This window comes from Pocillopora damicornis, chromosome 9, assembly GCF_964200805.1.
Source record: "Pocillopora damicornis chromosome 9, jaPocDami1.2, whole genome shotgun sequence".
Taxonomy (NCBI): domain Eukaryota; kingdom Metazoa; phylum Cnidaria; class Anthozoa; order Scleractinia; family Pocilloporidae; genus Pocillopora; species Pocillopora damicornis.
In genome coordinates, this window is record NC_142678.1 from 23,168,439 (window position 1) to 23,188,097 (window position 19,659).

General features: G+C 36.6%; 3 protein-coding genes across 3 annotated transcripts; 1 reads left to right on the forward strand and 2 right to left on the reverse strand.

Annotated features, from left to right (window-relative positions):
- The first annotated feature begins 30 nt into the window (after positions 1–30).
- On the forward strand, positions 31–5,453 carry LOC113675914 (proteasome subunit alpha type-2). The gene is made up of 9 exons (XM_027192521.2): positions 31–88; positions 1,559–1,635; positions 2,136–2,209; positions 2,755–2,813; positions 3,215–3,337; positions 3,458–3,539; positions 4,169–4,242; positions 4,683–4,740; positions 4,939–5,453. The coding sequence occupies exons 1-9, from the start codon at positions 51–53 to the stop codon at positions 5,056–5,058; spliced, it is 705 nt and encodes a 234-aa protein (XP_027048322.1). The 5' UTR covers positions 31–50; the 3' UTR covers positions 5,059–5,453.
- A 151-nt stretch (positions 5,454–5,604) lies between these two features.
- On the reverse strand, positions 5,605–8,934 carry LOC149040776 (uncharacterized). Its single transcript, XM_089182884.1, has 2 exons — positions 7,935–8,934; positions 5,605–6,366 (listed from the first exon to the last, which is right to left on the reverse strand). The coding sequence occupies exons 1-2, from the start codon at positions 8,029–8,031 to the stop codon at positions 6,116–6,118; spliced, it is 348 nt and encodes a 115-aa protein (XP_089039010.1). The 5' UTR covers positions 8,032–8,934; the 3' UTR covers positions 5,605–6,115.
- Positions 8,935–10,039: 1,105 nt separating this feature from the next.
- On the reverse strand, positions 10,040–19,484 carry LOC113675907 (aspartate--tRNA ligase, cytoplasmic). Its single transcript, XM_027192514.2, has 20 exons — positions 19,249–19,484; positions 19,070–19,163; positions 18,523–18,552; positions 18,236–18,293; positions 17,330–17,422; positions 17,033–17,135; positions 16,483–16,585; positions 16,237–16,311; positions 16,013–16,069; positions 15,071–15,182; positions 14,770–14,817; positions 14,362–14,448; positions 13,834–13,925; positions 13,622–13,677; positions 12,834–12,902; positions 12,428–12,505; positions 11,896–12,019; positions 11,199–11,310; positions 10,931–11,002; positions 10,040–10,422 (listed from the first exon to the last, which is right to left on the reverse strand). Exons 1-20 carry the CDS (start codon positions 19,416–19,418, stop codon positions 10,331–10,333), a joined length of 1,725 nt encoding a protein of 574 aa, XP_027048315.2. The 5' UTR covers positions 19,419–19,484; the 3' UTR covers positions 10,040–10,330.
- Between the last annotated feature and the right edge of the window lie 175 nt (positions 19,485–19,659).

The following is a 19,659-nucleotide window of genomic DNA, read 5'->3' on the forward strand; positions in this document are numbered from 1 at the left end:
CACTGCTGAGTCAGAGTGTCGCGGTGCATTAGTGTTAACCCTGATCCAAAATGACGGAAAGATACAGCTTTAGTCTAACAACTTTCAGGTACAGTTTAATTATTTTATTCTCTCTTTCCCTCAAAGACCTAAAAGAATCTTTAGCAGTACAAACAAGATGTTATTATGGCTAATTATTCCGTCGGGAAATATGAAACAAGTCACCCAGAATTAGATGCCACTTACCTTGCCTTCACGTAGACTGCATTGTCTTCCATATTACTTTTATTGAAAAATTTTCGACAAATATCATTTCTGTTGGTGTTTAACCAACTCCCAAGTAATTTTAGAGTGTGAAAATTGGTGATTCAGTAATTTATAGCTTCTACTGTTCCTTTTGTGGACATCTGTGTACCATAACCACGGTCTAAATAACGTTAACACGTGCACGTAAGCTTGAGCTCAGTACTAGCTTAGCTTAGGTGACTTTTATTTTAAGAGGAAATTTTTCAATTTCTTCAGTCAGGGGTGGATTTTTGTTTGAACATATCGTACCGTAATCAAACAACAGCATATCCGGTTGCTTAATTGCATTTGTTGAATGAAAATTTTTAGGGTATTTTTAAGTAATTCGCCTTTCAAATTCCACCAACACATATATATGAAGTTGTCTTGAAATAGCCATGTATTCTTCATTGCATGTGTCTCAGTCAATCAAACAGTAAATGGTCTGACTTTCAGTCAGTCATACTTAGGTAAAACTGACAGTGTTGCATCTCTGAGCTAACATTCAGTCACATGATACATGTGGACAGATGGATGTGTAATACATATAGTCTAAATTGAAAATCATTTCAAAAATAACTTTGAAAATTTTTAATTAATTTGCACCAATTTCTCAATTGTGCCAGGTACATTGCCATAATCCTTAAACAAATGGGGATACAAATCAAACTAGTTTAAAATTATTTATAGTGGTAATAGGACCAAGTGGAGTCCAATTCAGCCTGTAATGATATGAGTGATTAACAAAATTGGATGACCACAAAGCAGGAGTCCAATTTGTTAATCGCAAATATGGTTACAGACAGACTTGGATGACACAAAGTCCTGTTACTGATTAATCCAAACTATGACAAAATTTGAGAAAGAAACTAAACATTGGTTGTATGTTTTAATAAAAAAACAACAGTTAACTCAGAAAAACACAAGAAAACAGTATGCACACACGGTGCATTCTGTCCACTTTCACAGGCATGACATGTTTACTGTCCCTTCAATTGTCCTATTACACTGTCAAATTACAAGCATGATGTGTACACTGTCCTATTAGTACTAAAATCAGGCTGGTGATAACCAATCATGTTTGATAATTTTGTTATAGTTTTGATTAAACCTGAAATCAATTTAAACTTCAACAAACACATCTGGGAAATGGCTATTTTTGGAATAATTTTTAAAATCTTTAAATTTGCAAAAATTTCTGTGGACTTGCAAAATTTGCTCTATCACAGTCAGGGGAGAAGACAATAATCTCTGCAAAGTTTTGCTAGAGTGTGTTTTTATATTTGGTCCACAGTCCTTCTGGAAAACTTGTTCAGATAGAATATGCTCTGGCAGCTGTAGCAGCAGGAGGGCCTTCTGTGGGTATAAAAGGTCAGTTTTAGTGACAGTAAATAGTCTTGAATATAGGAGAATGTCATGAAATGAAAACTGTATTCACTGTGAATTATTTCATTGACATGTCCCTTAGAACAAGCCCTCATCAAATAAGTGCCCCTCCTATCAACCAGAAATTTAACTCTGTAATCCCTTACACTGATTACCATCAAACCTCTCCTTACAATATCAACCCTGAAAATAAGGGAGATGATTGTTCTCTAAAGAGGCTTGTGATTGTTCAGCAAATTCTCAATTTCTGCACCATAGCAATTTCACAGGGAAAGTATGGAGGATAAGTACACTGATGTATCTGAAGGGTAAATTGTCATCCCCTATGCTCTGCCAATAAGATAGAAAACTGATTACATTTGTTTAACCACTCAAGTGGGCAATTGTAGTGTAAGTTTTGTACATTTAGGTTTTGTTAGCAGCCCTAATATATACTTTAAGTTTCACTTTAAATTTTTTACTTTTTTTAAATATTTTAAAAAAAGCATCAAATGGAGTTGTCCTTGCTGCTGAAAAGAAACAGAAGTCAGTTTTGTACGATGACAGTACAATCAACAAGGTTGGATTCTATTTGTTACAATCAAAAACATTGCTGACAGATTAAAATGGTGAACTTATTTATGTCCAGCATTTGCACATAAAATCACATTGTTTTTGTCATATATTTTACCAATAAAAAGAGTGGGTTATCATGAAGGAGGCAAGATGCTTTTGTTAATTTTCATTTTCCTTTTTAAAATTTGGGCATTTTTATATTGAAAATTTTGTCAGTGTATCTTATGCATAGCCTCAGACTTGTTGACATTTTGAGGCAGAGGAGCCAAGAGATCAGAAGGCTATTGTAATGCAGTAGCTTTGTGTTCAAGCCCTGCACTACTACAAGTTAGATTTTGTGGTTGCCCTGAGTTCAACAGCTTAGCTGCACTTCGCGAAATGATAAATAGCCAACTGATTTGCCTCCTTCCAGTTAGCATTTTTTACAGCTTAACACTCTGAGTTTAATTGAAAATGTTCATTCCATTGTTTGTCCATATTTGCCCTAAAAAAAACCCCATCATACTAGGAAGTTATTTGTGAAGATTTTCTTTTACCTTTTGCTTTCAGGTGGAAATGGTGACAAAGAGTGTTGGAATGGTTTATAGTGGAATGGGCCCAGACTACAGGTTTGTTTGTGGCTTCTACTGCTATATTTGATGCTTTGCCTTCCTTCTGCTAGTTCTGCTAATCTTCTTCTGATGAAATGAGTTGATTTTCTCAAGTTTGCATAAGAAGTGAAATAGGAAAGGTTGAATGTTTAATAATTTGATATATTCATTGTTAGTCTTTGGTTGATCTGGTCATAAAGAACTCATTTCCAAATTGCTTTGGATACGAAAAATAATTCAATCCACTGTGTGGCTGGTGGGAAAAAAAAGACAAAGCTAAACAAAAACAGTTTAATATGAGATGAGAGCTGTGACCATCACTCAACTTTTATATAGAATTTGATTCAATCTAGATTCTGTTTTCAAATATGCAGTGGTAATTTTTTTTTGCCAAAAGTACTACTTTTTTTCACTCACAGAGTTCTGGTTCGACATGCCAGGAAGATAGCACAGCAATACTATCTAATGTATCAGGAGGAAATACCAACTGCACAGTTGGTTCAAAAACTTGCATCCGTGGTCCAGGAGTACACCCAGTCAGGGTAAGTACACTACCAGTAGTGCAACTAGCAGAAGAAAATCTCGTAAATTAGTCAATGTTATTTTTCAAGTTGTGCATATGAGATTTATTGCTGTCTCATTGTTTTTGTGTCTTTTTCTAGTGGTGTTCGACCATTCGGTGTGTCTCTTCTTGTTGCTGGGTGGGATGATGACAGGCCATACTTATTTCAATGTGATCCATCGGTAAGGAAGTAATTTGTGTTCTTTGTAAGATGTAAGAGACACACTCTAATAATTTTACATAAGGTTATAGGTTCAATATCAGTATCTGGGCAACTGCCCACCTACCCCTCCCTTAACCCAACATTAACCTCAACTTGTTATCAATTTACTGTTGTTGAGTTAGGTGAGGGGTAGGTGGGCAGTTGCCCAGATACTGATATTGATCCAGGTTATACATGTAAGTTAATATGACAACCGGCCATAAGGGTTTAAAGTTGGAGTTGTGCAGTATGAAACCAAATTTTACAAAACAGCTCATGAAGGGAGAATACAGCTTGTAGCCTGCGGTGTTACAAATGACTAACAACAGTCAATTAGGACTGACAAACTCTGTCATGAAACTTATCAGGCTTGCGAAGTATATGGTTAGTTCATACTTTCTATTAGAGAGTCTGCTGCTTGACTGTCTCTTTTCCTGTTAAGAGTAGTTTTTGTTACTATTGGAAGGTTCTTGCAGTAAAAAATTTTAACTCAGACTACCTCACATTTTTGTTGACCTACATGGTACCACCTTAGATCAGTCACTTTCATCTCACAGATATTAACTAAGCTCTATGAACAAAATACTTACAAAATTGTGTGTATTTCAGGGATCGTATTTTGCCTGGAAGGCCACTGCTATGGGCAAAAACTATATCAATGGCAAAACTTTTCTTGAAAAGAGGTAAGTTCTATATACTGTGATTATCCTTTAGATATGCCTTGATTAATCAAATCCAAATTTCACAGTCTGTCATGTTACTTGTTGCTTTGTTTGTTTGTTTGTTGAATAATACAAATGGAAGATGGTTATACATATTCAAATCACCAAAACTAAAGTCTTGAGATTATAACTGGAGAGAATTGATGTTAACTCTTTCAGTAACTGGCACAATAGTATAGATGGCATCCATAGATCCAAAAGTTGGAAAAACATGTCTTCTCACCTCTTGATTTTATTTTTGAGGGATCCTTACCTGACTTTCCCAATGTGTAAATGACCTATTTTGTTGTCTTATGCTTCAAGACCTAGGTTCATCTCTAGTTTGATGAACTTTCCCATTTTTGTCATTGGTCTCTATTTTAAGATCTCATTTATAGTTAGATGACATCTTCACTTTGCAGGTATAATGAAAATCTTGAATTAGAAGATGCTATCCATACAGCAATCTTGACTCTTAAGGTGAGTTCACAACAACAATTTTTTGAACATCATTTTCCTAAAAAGTGGAAATTGTTAAGAATAATGTTTTTCTAAAATTGTATTTCCTGAGGTAAAAGGAGATTGCCTTAGCCTAACAGGCTGGGAAATAAAATGAGAAAGTGCTAGACTACTAGGAACTACTAAACTGCTCTCTCCTTTGTTTTTGTCTCAATGCAGGAGAGTTTTGAAGGACAAATGACAGAAGACAATATTGAGTTAGGGGTGTGTAATGAGCAAGGCTTCCGTCGTCTCACCCCTGCAGAAGTAAAGGACTACTTGGCCTCTATCATATCTTAATTTAGACATCATCTTCCTTGATATTGGTAATAGACAAGCTGTCTCACTGCTAGTGTTTTTTTTAAGTTTCCCTTGCTTTGAAGTGTTAAGGAGCCAAAACATGAAGGACTGTGGAAGTTGGAAGTTATCATTAGACTCAAGTGTTCCTTATGCAGGAGCATCTTGTTTGACAACTGCTGTAGTTTTTGCCATGTTTAACAAAATCAGCTGAAATTATTTGCTACTGATCATTCAGGAACATCTTATTTAAATCTTGATGAGGTTAGAATCATTAGATATTGATGGTAGTTTCATTCTAGTTCTGGCAGTCACATCTTTTAACAAATATTTCCCTTAGTATGTAGGTTTTCAAAACAAAGCCCTCTACAGAATAAAAAAAATTCTCTAGTTGTGAATTTATGCTGGATTATTCCTTGAGAGGGAATGACAAAGAGTTAACACTCAAAACATCAGCTTGGCAGCTGCTTGCAATGGCCAATTTACATCATCAACTAAGCTGATGGAACCAAACCATCCTTTTATACTCCCACTGACCCAGCATTACAGTTTCTCTACAAACTTATCTCCTTTATTTATTCTTTAATAACTTCTTTTAATGATGCTAGGTGGGTGTTACATGTCAATGAGTCCTGTCATGGCATCTTACTGCAGTCAACCTGACTACCAGCTGTTACTCAGAATAGTCAACCCTGCTTCCTCCTCCCCTATGTTCCTCTCCCCCCCCCCCCCCCACTCCATTTCTTTCTCCCCCTCCCTTAATACATGGGTAGTGGAAATTGATTGAACCCATATTAATTTTTTGAAACTATCTGTAGCACGTCATTGAAGTATTGGTAGAAAGTTTCTTGAGAGTTGATGGACATTCAGGGGAGGAGAGCTATCCCATTTCTCGCAAAAGAATTAGAGAGCCTGTTACATCTGCAGCAAATCCCATGAGTCATGAAACGATCTTGTGCTGTTCTTGTACTTGTTACTCCCGCTGGTTTGCAATAATTGTTGTGTTTTAACTTTTTACACATCAAAGTTTTCCCATTGATGAAGACTGTTCATGATGCTTCTAGTTCGCACTGCTGTCCACACACAAACCATGGAACAACTGGGAAACTACAGTAGTAAGGGTGTGGTATGTAGTGTCCATTGTACATGAAGCTGCGTCTGTCACAAGACAAAGTTTATAAGCTGCCAACATTAGACACACATGTTCATCAGAAGTGATATCTTTTAAGTTCTTTGTGTACATTGCTGTGCATTTCTTTATGGCCACCTCACAATGGGTTGCTCTTCTTTGTGCTGATCTAAACAAATCTCCTAAAATGATAACAAATAGACAAGATGTAAAGAGCCCTTACACCCCTAAAAGCGACTTTTTCCCCCACAATATCATCTTTGAGTCAAACATTTACTAGGTCACAAGAATCAAGGAAATGATCACCAACTGAAGCTCTTGATTGTTAAACAAATTCTCCTAGGCTGCACCTAAGGAAATGTCTAGAAAACAGTATGGAGAATATGTTTACTGATGTTAGGGTGTAAAGGGTTTATAGTAGACATTTCACGTGAATTATAAACTATAGAAATAAGACAAAGTATGCTCTTTTGGTCAACTTAAATCTCAATTTTTTTTGTCATTTCAGAATCATGTTTATAAAGAAATAATTATATTTGGTTGACCTGTGTGGCTGTCTTTCACAATTTCTTCGCAAAATAGTTGTTTTAAGCTGTTTCACGGAACCTCGTTACAACATAAGTTTAGTAAAAACGTTTGTCGTTGCACGTAGCAAAAGCTAGAACCCAGTTTTTCAGGCTCGCGTCCAAAATCATCCAATCTTGTATGTGACATGTTATGACGTTTTTATAACCCGTTTCCAAACCTCTAGAGAAATTAAGGCATGCGATATACCCCCCACCCCAAAATGAAAATCTCTCTCTACAGACTAAGTCCATGACGGGGATTTCCCCTCCCCCCTATGGCAAAATACATTAATCCAATTATTATAAATAACAAATCCATTAATCCACTAAGAGGATCTTGATTTAATTATAATTAAAAGTACCTCTCTAAAATATTTACGTGCCCGCCATACCTTCTTAACGGCGGTCAGACTATGAAACCTCGCAAGTATGAATGACAGGATAACAGGGAACATAAACAACCGCAGGGTTCTGTTTATCGGTTCCCACTGTCTAGCCTTTTTTAATACCGCCTCAAGTTTATGAGCCGTTCAATTTGTTTCCTTTTTCGTGGCTACACGTTTTGTCTCTTGAAAAAAACAGTAATCCCTCCCACATTATTAGCAATTTTCCTGTTTTTTCAGATTACCAAATGTAGAGTATTCCGTGGGCGGAAAAGCCAAGGAGAGTTTTACGAGCCATTCGATAATGAAACACGGCATTTACATAATCAGGACAAGTTTGTTTTGGCTGGTTTTTTATAAGGAACTTTGAAAACATTTTGGTATGTAGATTTTTTATGAAAACACGAAGCAACGATGTGTTAACTATAAACGTGTTGTAAAAGCACAGTTTCAAATAATTTTCTGGAGAGTATGATGAAACGCGTCACCCAAAGCTAAAATTCCCGCATTTTCTCTCTTTGAGCCATTACTTGGCAAAGATTTGCGAGTGCATCGTAGTTAACTTCGACTGGTAAAAGTCTCCTCGCAAAATCCATTAGTCTCTTCAAAGAGGCCAGCCCCTGAAGGACAGTTTGGTAATTCAAGGAATGCAATCCATTTTACGTATCTTTCGTTCAAGAAAACAGCTGATTGCAATTTTGGTGTTATGAATTAGCATTGAAATGTGACTATGTAAGTAGTAAGAAAGAGAGGTATACGTTCAGTCACGATACATCTTCTGCAAATCTCACAATAGCGTACCTTCGTTTCCTTCAGCTGTTACCGCGAATATTACAGCGGCTGTAAGGATAATCAAAACAGCGACATTCCTTCTCAAATACACCAATTCTATGGTCATTGCTTCAACAGTGATAGAAGGCCGGGCAACTCGTGCATCCGTCTGTGCAATGAAGCAACAACTTCCGAAAATATTTTGGCAAGTAATCGAAATTCACTCCTTGTTATGTAAGTAAACAGTGCCTATGCAATAAAAAAACAATATAACATTCCTGGTGACTCAGTACACAAGTTACTACACTGCAGCTGTGAACAGAGGAGAAGAGATAACAACATTTGATATGACTGAGTTAATTATCATAATCAGAGAGGAGGGATAAGAATTTGTATTTTCATGCTCTGGTAAATTAGTTGTATCCATGCCTTGAGGAATACTCTCAAGTCTGGTGTTTCCTTTAATCGGATTAATTTTACCACCGCCAAGACCGCAAACAATACTTTGAACCCCTTACAATAATTCATTACAGTTTCCCGAACATCCTCACTCCACTACCCTTGCAATTCTGTCTGGCATGATATGTGACCCCAAACTTAGAGTGTCGTATGTTTTTTGGAGAAAACCCACGAAAATGATCCGAAAAATCCGGAAGCTAGGTCAACAAGTAATCTCAGATTTCTTACACAGCAAGCGTCTTTACACGTCCTTCTCAATTAAGATTTATCCCCATAGAATTACTTGGCAAGAGCTTTACAGAACGTAGCCAAAGTGCTTTAGTGATAATGCGACAACGTGAGAAAAATTCCCTCTTTTTGGCACAGGTTAACAGATGGAAGAAGAAACCTTTCCAGTGTTGAATGACATGAAAGAATGACCCAATCTGACAGAGCTTATCGTTGTATAGTGACTGTGTTTTGATATCCGATCAGATAGCATCGGATTGTATCGTATCCTCGTGGACAAACATGGGATGGCTAAGGCTTGCTCGTCATCGGCTAACATTTCTCTTCAGTATTTATGCCACATTAGTATTTTTACCTATCATCTTTTAGAGATGCCTACGAGAATATTTAAAAAAAAAAACGTCGTTACAGTTGACCTTAGTCGATTACAAGACCGGCGAAGATTAAATTATCGTACAAGTGTCAACCGCTTCTAAGCTGCGTTTTTTTCTTCGAGGTGGGGTTAAGTAAACTCACGACACGCCCTGCATAATGCCCTTCAATAGCTGTAATGAAACCTGTTGATGAGTACATGGAAGTCATTCCCACCGTATCAGGTGAGACATCCTTTGGTGGTCAGGCATAACCCAAAATAACCCCGCTTCCGTCCATGATACTCACGAGATGATGGAAGGTGATCTCCCATCGCCCGTATTTACTTAACCCTTTACAGCTTAACATCAGTATGCATATTCTCCATACTGTTCTTTATACATTTCCTGAGGTGCTAACAGGGAGAATTTGTTTGCCAATCAAAAGGTTCCTTCCTTGGTGACCATTTTCGTTATTCTCATGAGCTTAATGTGTGATTCAGGAGTGAAAATGTAGGGAAAAATTAGATGCTAGTCGCTCTTAGGGTTTTAACAGGTTAAACTGACACTAAAGCTGCTAAGCAGACAGTTTCGACTTAGAGGTTTTTTCTTGCGAGCTATTCGCATCCGTAAAAGAAGAAGAGAAAGAGAAAAAAAACCGCACGCCTGAAAAACCATATAAGTAAGAGAATTCGCACCTTTTTGGATTGAAGATCTGGGTACAAAAGCAAAATCCCCACATAGAAACAAAGTGAGAAGATACCCGGACGCCACTTGGTCAACTGAGCTCAATTTCCCATCGTTTAGGGGTACAGTTTCTTCATGTTTGAGAAAATACATTCTCAGTACAGTTCGAGAAAGAGATCGCTGGCCGACTTGTTTGGACACAACTATACCGGTGATTGTCGTAACAACAAATCCTGCGATGTACCCGGAGAACAAAAACCCCTCTTTTTTCTTAGATAAAGTTGGAAAAATTCGCTCGGCGCGTACTGAATACCTCTTCAGATGTACACATACAAAAAAAATACGCAGATGGACTTCGATTAACAAAGTCTGGACAAACTACCAGCAAATTTATGGAAACAAAGACAAACAAGCATTGAAAAGTGATGTATTCCATAACCTGCAATCACGCCTGATCGCATGTTAAAAACTTCAGAGTCAAGTTATCAAAATGAAATTCCTAATTAAGTCAATCATTTCATAATAGCTTAGATTCAGCAGCATTTCTTGTGTATTACATTTCGTGAAAACAGAATTATCATTAAAGTAAAATAGAATTATCATGAGGTAAAATAGAATTTTCTTTAAGGTTGCATTCTCATTAAGTAGCATCAGTGATACGGAAATTTGATTGGCTTTCTCCATATGGTTTAGCTCTTCCTCTCATGGAGTGACACGCTTTGGGTCACGTGGGAACATGGAACTCTTTCGGACATTATGAATATCCAGGTACAGCATGACTACTCGCTCAAGGCCTGGGAGGGGAGAGAGAGGATAAGCGTTAGAAACGAAACACAATTTGAGGTGAACTAAAGGGCGATTTCTCGCATCTGGTCTCCTCGTGCTTGAATATCTTCAAAATTATGGCGCAGTTAAAGTCAAATGAGCCCAAAAATAACAGCTTCTGATTAAATCAAAATCACTTTGAGACTTTTCAAAAAAAAAAAGAGACTTGCTGAATTCAGAGTCCAAAGTCAAAACATGAGTGTTATTGAAAAAGCTGGACCTACAAAAATTTGTGTAAAATCATTAGGACAAAGAGAGACCGATCCAAGTAATTTGAGACAATATTATCACGCAGTCATTACAGAAATGACAAAAAAAACGTACCATAAAGTCAATGTAGTCGGGAGAGAACTGGGGCGATCAAAGGAAACTTTAACAAGATAACTGAGAACGTATCGCTTCGAGCGAGCATAAAAGTGAAAAAAAGGCACTTACACGAAAGAAAATGTTGGAAATCAAGTTATTAGAGAAGCTTACCTATTCCTCCACCGCCGTGAGGTGGTGCACCATAACGAAATGAGTCAATGTAGGCCTTGATCTTCTCCAAATCTGAACAAGAGGAATAAAGTTAAACTTTTATATGACCATGCGTGGATGGGGCCGGGGAACTGAGTACGAGCCATTGGCTTTTGAAAACCCCTTCCACATTATAGTCTTTAGACCCCATCTTGTTAGCTTTTGACCAACTCAAATGTAGGCTAAAGCTTCGACAATATACTGATTTATAGACCAAAAAGTAGCTAACCTATTTCATGAAGCTTGGCTCTCTCTGCCAACAGGTCGGAGTCGTGTATTCGCTGTGCTCCACTAAGAACCTCCTCTCCGCGCATGAACATGTCGTATGAATTACTCCATTCCTGTTTTATATTAAAAAAAAGATGTGCTTATTTGAAAATGTTATGTTGTACTGCTGTTATGTTTTGTTTTACTGTAGTTAGCAAGCTTTTACTACGACCCAAAACAAGCCGACAAACTTGATGATCAGCAACGGTTGGATTTCACAAAACCCAAATGAAAGACATTCTACTGATCAGCAATTGACGGCGCCTACAAGTTTGGCGAAGTATTTAAGTTAAACTTCACGGTCAGTGGACAGCAAAAACCCATGGAACTGCTATAAGAGAAGAACTTTTGCGAGGACAAGAAAACACAGGGTTTGGAATTCCAACAGGTTCTCATAAAGGTGGGCAAAATTTCAGCGGTACTGTCACAGAGTCGTGTTTGTTTTAAAGAAAGAGCTTTGACTACTGACTATCAATTTAAAAGGCAAACGCAAAATAATAGAAAGGGGGAAAAACAAACAGCAAAGGAACAAAACAAAAATAAACAAAGAAAAATAAGGCAAAAAAGCCAGAAATACCAAAACAAACTTCGTCGTATATAAAAACATATACTGTTTTCTAATTGTTATTTCTTTTGTGCGTTTATGCACACTCACTCACAGGATTGTGTGGGTCTGGCATAGTGTAGAATGGACGGACACACAGTGGATACTTGTCCAAAATGAAGAAGTCTGTGTCATATTTCTGCTTGACAAGTTTTCCCAACAATTTCTCATTTGGAGTGCTATGAAAAAACAAACAAGTTTAATTATAAACAAACTGACAGACATCATTACTGACAGAAGGATACTCAGACAAACATACAAATGGATAACCATACAGATAGACATACAAACAGACAGACAGATGATAGATAGGCAGACACAGACAGAGAGACAGACAGATCGATATGCAGACATACAAACAGACAGACAAACAGATGATAGACCGACAGATAGACAGACATACAGACAGACAGATGGAAATACAGACTGACAGAAAAATGGACAGACAAATGAACAGAGAACTAGGCATATCACACTCACAAATACAGACAAACAGTAAAACCAACTAGACCCAAACAATAAAAATCAACTCCATAAAGCTTGCAAGATAAAAAAGAGATAAAAAAAATAGTTACCCCTTTACATACCTAAGATCTTCATCATAATTCATGTCTATTCCAGCTTCCCTCAGCATGTCAACTCCTTCACAATAGTTCAACACCAAACTGAATAAACAAAAAAAAATGCCAGCATGAAGGGTGGTGCCCTTGGGTAAATTTATGTTCACAACAATGACAAAAACATGGAGCCAAAAACTTTAACTTGTTTTTTTCCTAAATGTACATAACTGAAAAATTAGGAGTTTCTGCATTACAAATCAGTTGTACTTTTTAGTCAATACTCAAGAAAAGTTAAAATATATTTTTCTGATAGACAACATTTTTTTGCTTCTTCTCTCTCCATTCAAAATATTGGCATGCACTGTACTTCAACAAGTATGGCCATCTTTCCTTAATTTCAGCAAAAGGAGTTGTAAGAAAGGCCAAAACAAACCTTGGTTCTAGAAATTTAAAAGGTTCACTTGGGTATTGTTTCTGTACTTTTGCAATATCTTCAGCATATCTGAAGGGAAAAAGCAATATAAAGCATAGTATCAGAACAATCAAACTGCCGATTAAGTAAGAAAAATAAGCAGCACAAATAGTTGTGGTTTTCTTCACAATATTAAATAAAAAACAAGGTTCTTGTAGGCAGGACCTGCAGGGGGAGGGGGGATGGTTTCTTGATCTTATGAAAACTTTCCCAGCAAACTTGTATTTTTAAGGATAACCACATGTGTTTAGTCAACACAACAACAACAACAAAAACAATGACAACAAAGTGGATTACAGAACTGTTATCAATTCACTGCAGCAAACAGGGAAGTGAAGTTGATGGATTTGAGTTATAGTCAGAAGGTAGAGGGATTTTATTTAGGATATTCACTTACTGGAGCTATAACCTCAAAAAATGGTGTAACTGTATTCCTAGAAAGTATTCCTCACCATGTAAGAGAAAATCTACTTCCAGGAAAGTGGAAATGCAGTGTTGGTATGGGTTTTTAAAAAGGGTTTTAACAACCTTCTATATTGAGATAACTTTTATACAAATATGGTTTTCATTTAAAAAAAAAGGATCTCATAATCCTTTCCCAAAGGAAATTTAAGTTGTAAGGAGAGCCTGTCTGCTTAGAGGAGTATCAGTTGAGACAATTTGTCTTTTTTTAAGCAGTAACCAACTGGTAATAGCCTAACTCTCAGACCATCTCTCACACTTTATGGGTACAGCACATAAATTGTCACCTGTCACGCAATCCTTTGAAGATATGGACAAAGGTGCGACCAATCATGTCAATCACCTGAAGTAAAGGAAATGCAGATCAGAAGATTATTTCTGCTTACTGTCAGACTGGGATGTTATTTGCAGAGAAATGATTGAGGGAATTCACTGAAGAACATTCAGTGAAGCACACCTTACATATTATCATAATTAGCACATTTTTAGGCTGAGTTACCTCATGATAATGCTCCATAAAAGTCATCTCAATATCAAGACCAATAAATTCTGTCAGGTGCCTGTGCGTATTGCTGTCCTCAGCACGGAAAACTTCAAATTTAAAGTAAAAGAATTGATTTCATGTGGATTTAATTAAGTCTTGAAGTATGGAAGACTGGGAAACTACAAGAGAAGCCTCCAATTAATGTATCAATGTCCTAATTTATTATGTTCTTTGACAAGACACTTTTAATTAGTTTCACAATGCCTCTCTCCACCCAGGAGTATAAATGTGTACCTGCAAATAGTCAGGGAAGCCTGGTCAAATGCTGGGGGTATATTGTAGCCTTGCAATGAACTGTTATTCTATCAGGGGCGGAGAAGTAATACTCCTAATCACTTTAAGCTCTGGCTAGATGATCCTCTTGGTTTAAGTACAGACTTTACTATGTCCAAATTTGAACATTTTCAGTGGTTACTGTCAATTCATCGCTCACGATACATGTTATACATTTAAATAACAATTTTCAAGTTTTAGTCTCTGCACCTGATCCAATGGTGAATACTCTATCGAAGTCAGCACAAAGTACCATCTGCTTGTAAAGTTGAGGGGACTGGGCCAGATATGCCTTTCCTATTTTCAATAAAAACAATAAATTTTACTCCAAATACAAACAAAATGGATACATCCTAGGGAATGGTGGACCAATCAAATAAGGATGCATTTTGAAAAATAATTTTGCAACCACCACATAGGATTGGATTTTGAAAAACAGGTTGGCAACCAGCACAGACAAGTAAAACCTCTGCTCTTAAACAGTCTTGTTTTTTTGCAAACTACTTTCAAAATTCTAGACTGTGATTACTGTAAATTCTGACTGTCCTTTTTTAAGACAAACCTCTCTCATTTCCTGCTAAACCACCAAATATAAAATATGTGAGGTTGAAAACTTACCTTTGAAATAAGTAACTTCAAACACATTTGCACCTCCCTCGCTCGCAGCTATAAAGGATAAGAAAATCGACATTAAAAATGATCACATGCAAATATTATCAACAACAACAGCAGAGCCAATTATTGCAGTCCAGTAATACTGTGTGCAAAGTTGCACAGCTATTAATCCCTCTAAACAACAAAATTGTAGAAGATGAAGAAAAGTAAACATCCATCTGTCTACTTTCAATAGGACATCACTTACAGTACAGAAATCATAATCTATTGCAAATGACCAACAATATGTCTAATCCAATCCAACCTGAAATTATCTTAGGAGTATGAATTTCATGAAATCCTTGAGACACGAGGAACTCTCTAAATAAATGGCACACACCAGCTTGAATACTGAAAATGGCTTGGTTTGGAACAGTCTGTAAACAAATCACATGTCAGACAAGGAAGCAATTGTAATGACACCCTTAAAACAGGGAGAGGTTGGAACAGGGAGTAATACTGACAGCATATTAGGTTTAGCACAAATATAAAAGCCCAAAGTGCAAACTTGAAAAAAAGAAAAAAAGGGAAAAAGGCCTGCATTGTGATTCCAATAGTCTTTGGTCAAATTTGAATTTGGAGTTTTAGTATCAGTGGAAAGAAAGAAAACAATAGAATGAGCAGGCCACAATGGTAAGAGGCTGGTCTTCTAACCTTGCCCCATCTCTATTCTTCTTAACCTTTACATCCCAACATCAGTATGCATATTCTCCATACTGTTCTCTTTACAATTCCTAAGGTGCTGGCAAGGGGAATTTGTTAAGCAAACAAAATCTCTTTTGATTGGTGATTATTTCTTCTATTCTTGTGAACTTAATGTTTGATTGAGGGGTGATATTGCAAGGAAAAGGGTTCAAGGGGTTAACACATGACAAAATTATGCACATCTAAGTGGCTGAAAATGAGTGCTTTTCATGTAACACATGTGCAAATTACAAAAGGGCCTGCATGCACAGTCAAAATTGTTTCTGTCTTTACCTAATGTGATGCTTTTTCATGTAAATCATTAACAAGTAACAACATGATTTATCGTGAAATTTGGTGTAAATAAGCACTTGTAAATTTTCCAAAGACTACAAATTGCACTTGCCCTACCTGCTTGTGCAATTTTGTTGTCTTCGAAAAATTTACCAAATAAATGCTCATTTACACCAAATAGCACTCAAAATCATGTTATTACCTATACTAATAGCACGGCAAAGTGTACCCTGAGGTCAATAATTCTGTTATCCAGCTTGGTGTCTTGATTCACATGAGCTTGTTCCTGAATAAAAATTAAAGGAAAAAAAATGCTTAATCCAGTGGACTACTTTTAATTTTAGCAACTAATAAAATAGACTTTGAGTTTTTGCTGATATAAGTTATCAGTTCTGTCATGATTTTGTTATCATCCAACATATACATTTTATACTATATTAAATAATGTCCTACCTCATCAGTTTCAGGGCGTGAGGCATCGTCAATCTGCAGGGGTAGTCTTGGCTCAGCCAAACTTACAACAAAAATCTGCAGACACAAAACAAGTAAAAATACTCCACAAATACTAAGAGAAATAAATTTTAATTGATGTCTCTGTCTCAGTTCAACATAGATCTCTGTTTTCAGCAGTGTGGAGAAAAAATTCAAATTCGTTTGAGTGAGCAGTTTCCATATATTTCAACTAAGTTAAAAATTAACCTTATCAACAAAGATCTCCACATCTTCTTGAGAGCAGCTCTGAACTTTCTGAGCAGCAGATTTCACTTCTCCTTCAACATCAACAATAGACTCTTTGTTTATCCTATAATAAAATATAATCAAAATAAGACAGAAATTAAATCTGCTCATAACAGATTCCAGCAACAGGTTTCCATCAGCTGTTGTTACAGTGCCCATCTTTTGGGACACAGTTAAGTATGGGTAATGGTAAGAATCTTCACTGGCAATAGGCTGGTTGTCTGAAATAACACTGTCCCCAAGATTGGAGTTAACTTCAATTTTAAGTTAATCCTTTAAACAATATGAGTGACTAGCATCTAATTTCTCTTTTCAATATCACCCCTGAATCACACATAAAGGTCATCAGAATAAAGGAAACAATCACTGACTAAAAAAGCTCTGGATTAAAAATTCTCCTCATCGATACCATTGGAATTGTAAAGAGAACAGTAATGAGAATATTCATACTGATGTTAGGGTGTAGAGGTTATTAATACAGCTTTAACTTAACTGACTTTATTGAACCTACCCTGTTGCAAACTTAACCATTCCTTTACTGATGACATCATTCACAGCACAGATTCCTTGCACAGTGTACTGGCGGTCACGTAAAATCATGAAGCACTGCTTACCTTTGGGGACACAAAATGTTGAAATATTGATGACAAAAAATATCTAATTGCAAATTTTTAATTTGACTTCAAAACATTCAGCAAGAACCACTTCAAAATAGCACTATTCAAAATTACTCTAGACACCAATAAACCACAATCATATATCAATATTTAACATTTCAAACAAAAAAACAAACAAGAAAGTGTACTACCTGTTCCTCTTGTGGTGTGAAGACGTGCCCTCACTAAAACTCTTTTACCAACAGCCTCAGAGGTCAGATCTTTCACTTTAGTCCAGACTTTGGCTACATAAGACAACAAAACATAACATATTAAACATTATGATGAAGAAGCATTCAAATTATATAGTCCTAGTTTCTAAAAAATCCTGAAAAAATAAACTTTGCAAACACCCAAAGAATACAAAAGAAATAGCTAAACCCTGGGAACTCTGAGGGCCCTATGGCTGTGAGTCTGTTTTCCTATGGAAGACATTTTAAACTTACAAGGCTTCTCTCCACCCAGGGGTATGGAATGTACCAGCAAACTTTCAGGGGTACTTGAGGAAAATTCTCAGTACCAAACAGGGGGAGGGGAGGGGAGTTTCTGTGATGGACTGGTAGAGCCACATAACTTGAATCTTGAATACAGACTTAACCTCTTGTTATTAGCCTCTTAACCTCTTTACTTTCAGTACTGCTTAAGTAGTGTTCATTACTGCGTATATGGCTTTCATATTCATTTCTTAAAAACCACAGTTCACATATAAGATTTCCATATATTCACAGTCATTGATTTATCAATTCACCAGCTTATTATGAACCAGCATAATGACCAGCTCCCAGTTGGCTTGTTATCTCAGTTGGTAGAGTGCTGTACTGATATCACAAAGATCATGGGTTCAAATCCAGTACAGGCCTGAATTTTTTTTAAGGCCTTATTTTCAATACTGGTTGTGTAGTATTCATTACTGTGAAGATTGCTTTCATATTCACAGACTTAACCTCTTTTGCCTCATTTGAGTGAGGTGGTATTAGAAATACTCCCTAATAGATAAATTTCATCAAGCTACTGCAGGTGCAAAAAGTATTATCTCAAGCTCTTTGAGAAATGCTTACATGTTTTCTCTCGAGATTGGGCCATTGGAAGGACAGCATAGCGATCCTTTGCATAGTCCTACATGAGAAAATGAAAAAAATGTATTTAGCAATGAAACATCTGTAATTTTTTTTGTCACTGAAACAGAGACTAGGGATTAACCTCTAACTCAAAATGATTTACACAATCATTTCAGTTAAGCTACAAAGAGTATTTTTAGTGCATGGATTAAAACATCCTCAACATGTACTAAAGGCAGTCTCTTACAACTTATGCATTGATGCTACACACTCACAACAAATCCTACCTCGGCATCTTTAGCCTCTGCCTCAGCAGCCTGTGAATGGAAAAAAAAGATAGAAGTTAAGAATTACATTCCAGTACTGGTGATAAGGAAACAGTGGTCCTCTAATGCCACATAAAAATAGACAATTCATCAGGGTTAAAAGAGCTATCAGGTTAAGAAATCTTCCAAAAAAAGAGAGCTTTCCCTTTCCAGTCTTTAATTGACTAAAATTCTATCAATATATGTAACAAGTTGATGAAAGACACTTATGAATGAATCTCATCTAAAATGCAGATTAAGTACTTTTCTACTGGTACAGCTGTTTACTGACCTGATTATATAAAATGAGAGTACATGTAAATGAGCAATGGATACAAATAAAAAAAATTGTAGTTTAGATAAAACGAGCTTCACAAAAAAAATTTAGAAATTTTCTTAATTCCGGTTTAAATCAAAGCCTTAGGTCTCGTACAGTATTTTTATATAAAAAATTTCCATTGATAGACCTAGAGGCTGGCTGCGTCGTCTTAAATTGAGTTTAATTTTATTCTTAGAAGCTTTTTCCGACCTGTTTGGCTTCTCTTTCCGCCTTCTTCTTCTCTTTTTCTTTCTCCTTCTCCATCTTTTTCAAGGCTTTCTTCGACAAAGGCTGGCCATCGGGTCTGTAGACCAATATAATGTTTAAAAAATGAGGGTTGTCCATTAAGCGAAATTTAAAATATCTGATGCAATATTATTTCCTTATACCCCAATGTGACCTTCTCTTCGGCAGGCGAACCCCCGATTCCATTTTCTGACGACATAATGAACGGTGTCGTGGTGAGAAAACGCTTCAAAACGAAATGATGTTTTTTCCCTCTCAAGAAGACTATACGTGACGATCTTGAGGCAATTTGGGTCACCCGCCACGCTAACATGCAAAAGAACCTTCCTTTAACTCAAGGGGAATTTTCAGTCAGGCGCACTGACCGGGGTTTGGCTCCAGGACTCCACTGATACCCCCGTCATTTAGGGGGGAATAAAGCGTGCCCATGTCTAAAACGAGGATGTCAAATTAAGCCCTGGTTTAATAGGAAGAGGAAAGAAAGCATGGAAATAAATAAACAAAAAAACAAAAACAAAAAAGATACAGACAAATGAATAAATACATAGATTTAT

Bases quoted from the DNA above. Each gene is read 5' to 3' on its own strand.
- LOC113675907 (XM_027192514.2), bottom strand. From the start codon at position 19,418: ATGTTAGCGTGGCGGGTGACCCAAATTGCCTCAAGATCGTCACGTATA. The intron at 17,423-18,235 runs GTAAGCATTTCT...TGTCTTATGTAG, and splicing joins CCAATCTCGAGAGAAAACAT to CCAAAGTCTGGACTAAAGTG. The intron at 11,003-11,198 runs GTTAGCTACTTT...CCTCTTGTTCAG, and splicing joins AGCCAAGCTTCATGAAATAG to ATTTGGAGAAGATCAAGGCC.
- LOC149040776 (XM_089182884.1), bottom strand. From the start codon at position 8,031: ATGACCATAGAATTGGTGTATTTGAGAAGGAATGTCGCTGTTTTGATT. The intron at 6,367-7,934 runs GTACGCTATTGT...TTATCATTTTAG, and splicing joins AACAGCTGAAGGAAACGAAG to GAGATTTGTTTAGATCAGCA.
- LOC113675914 (XM_027192521.2), top strand. From the start codon at position 51: ATGACGGAAAGATACAGCTTTAGTCTAACAACTTTCAG. The intron at 2,814-3,214 runs GTTTGTTTGTGG...TTTCACTCACAG, and splicing joins GGAATGGGCCCAGACTACAG to AGTTCTGGTTCGACATGCCA. The intron at 4,243-4,682 runs GTAAGTTCTATA...TTCACTTTGCAG, and splicing joins AAAACTTTTCTTGAAAAGAG to GTATAATGAAAATCTTGAAT.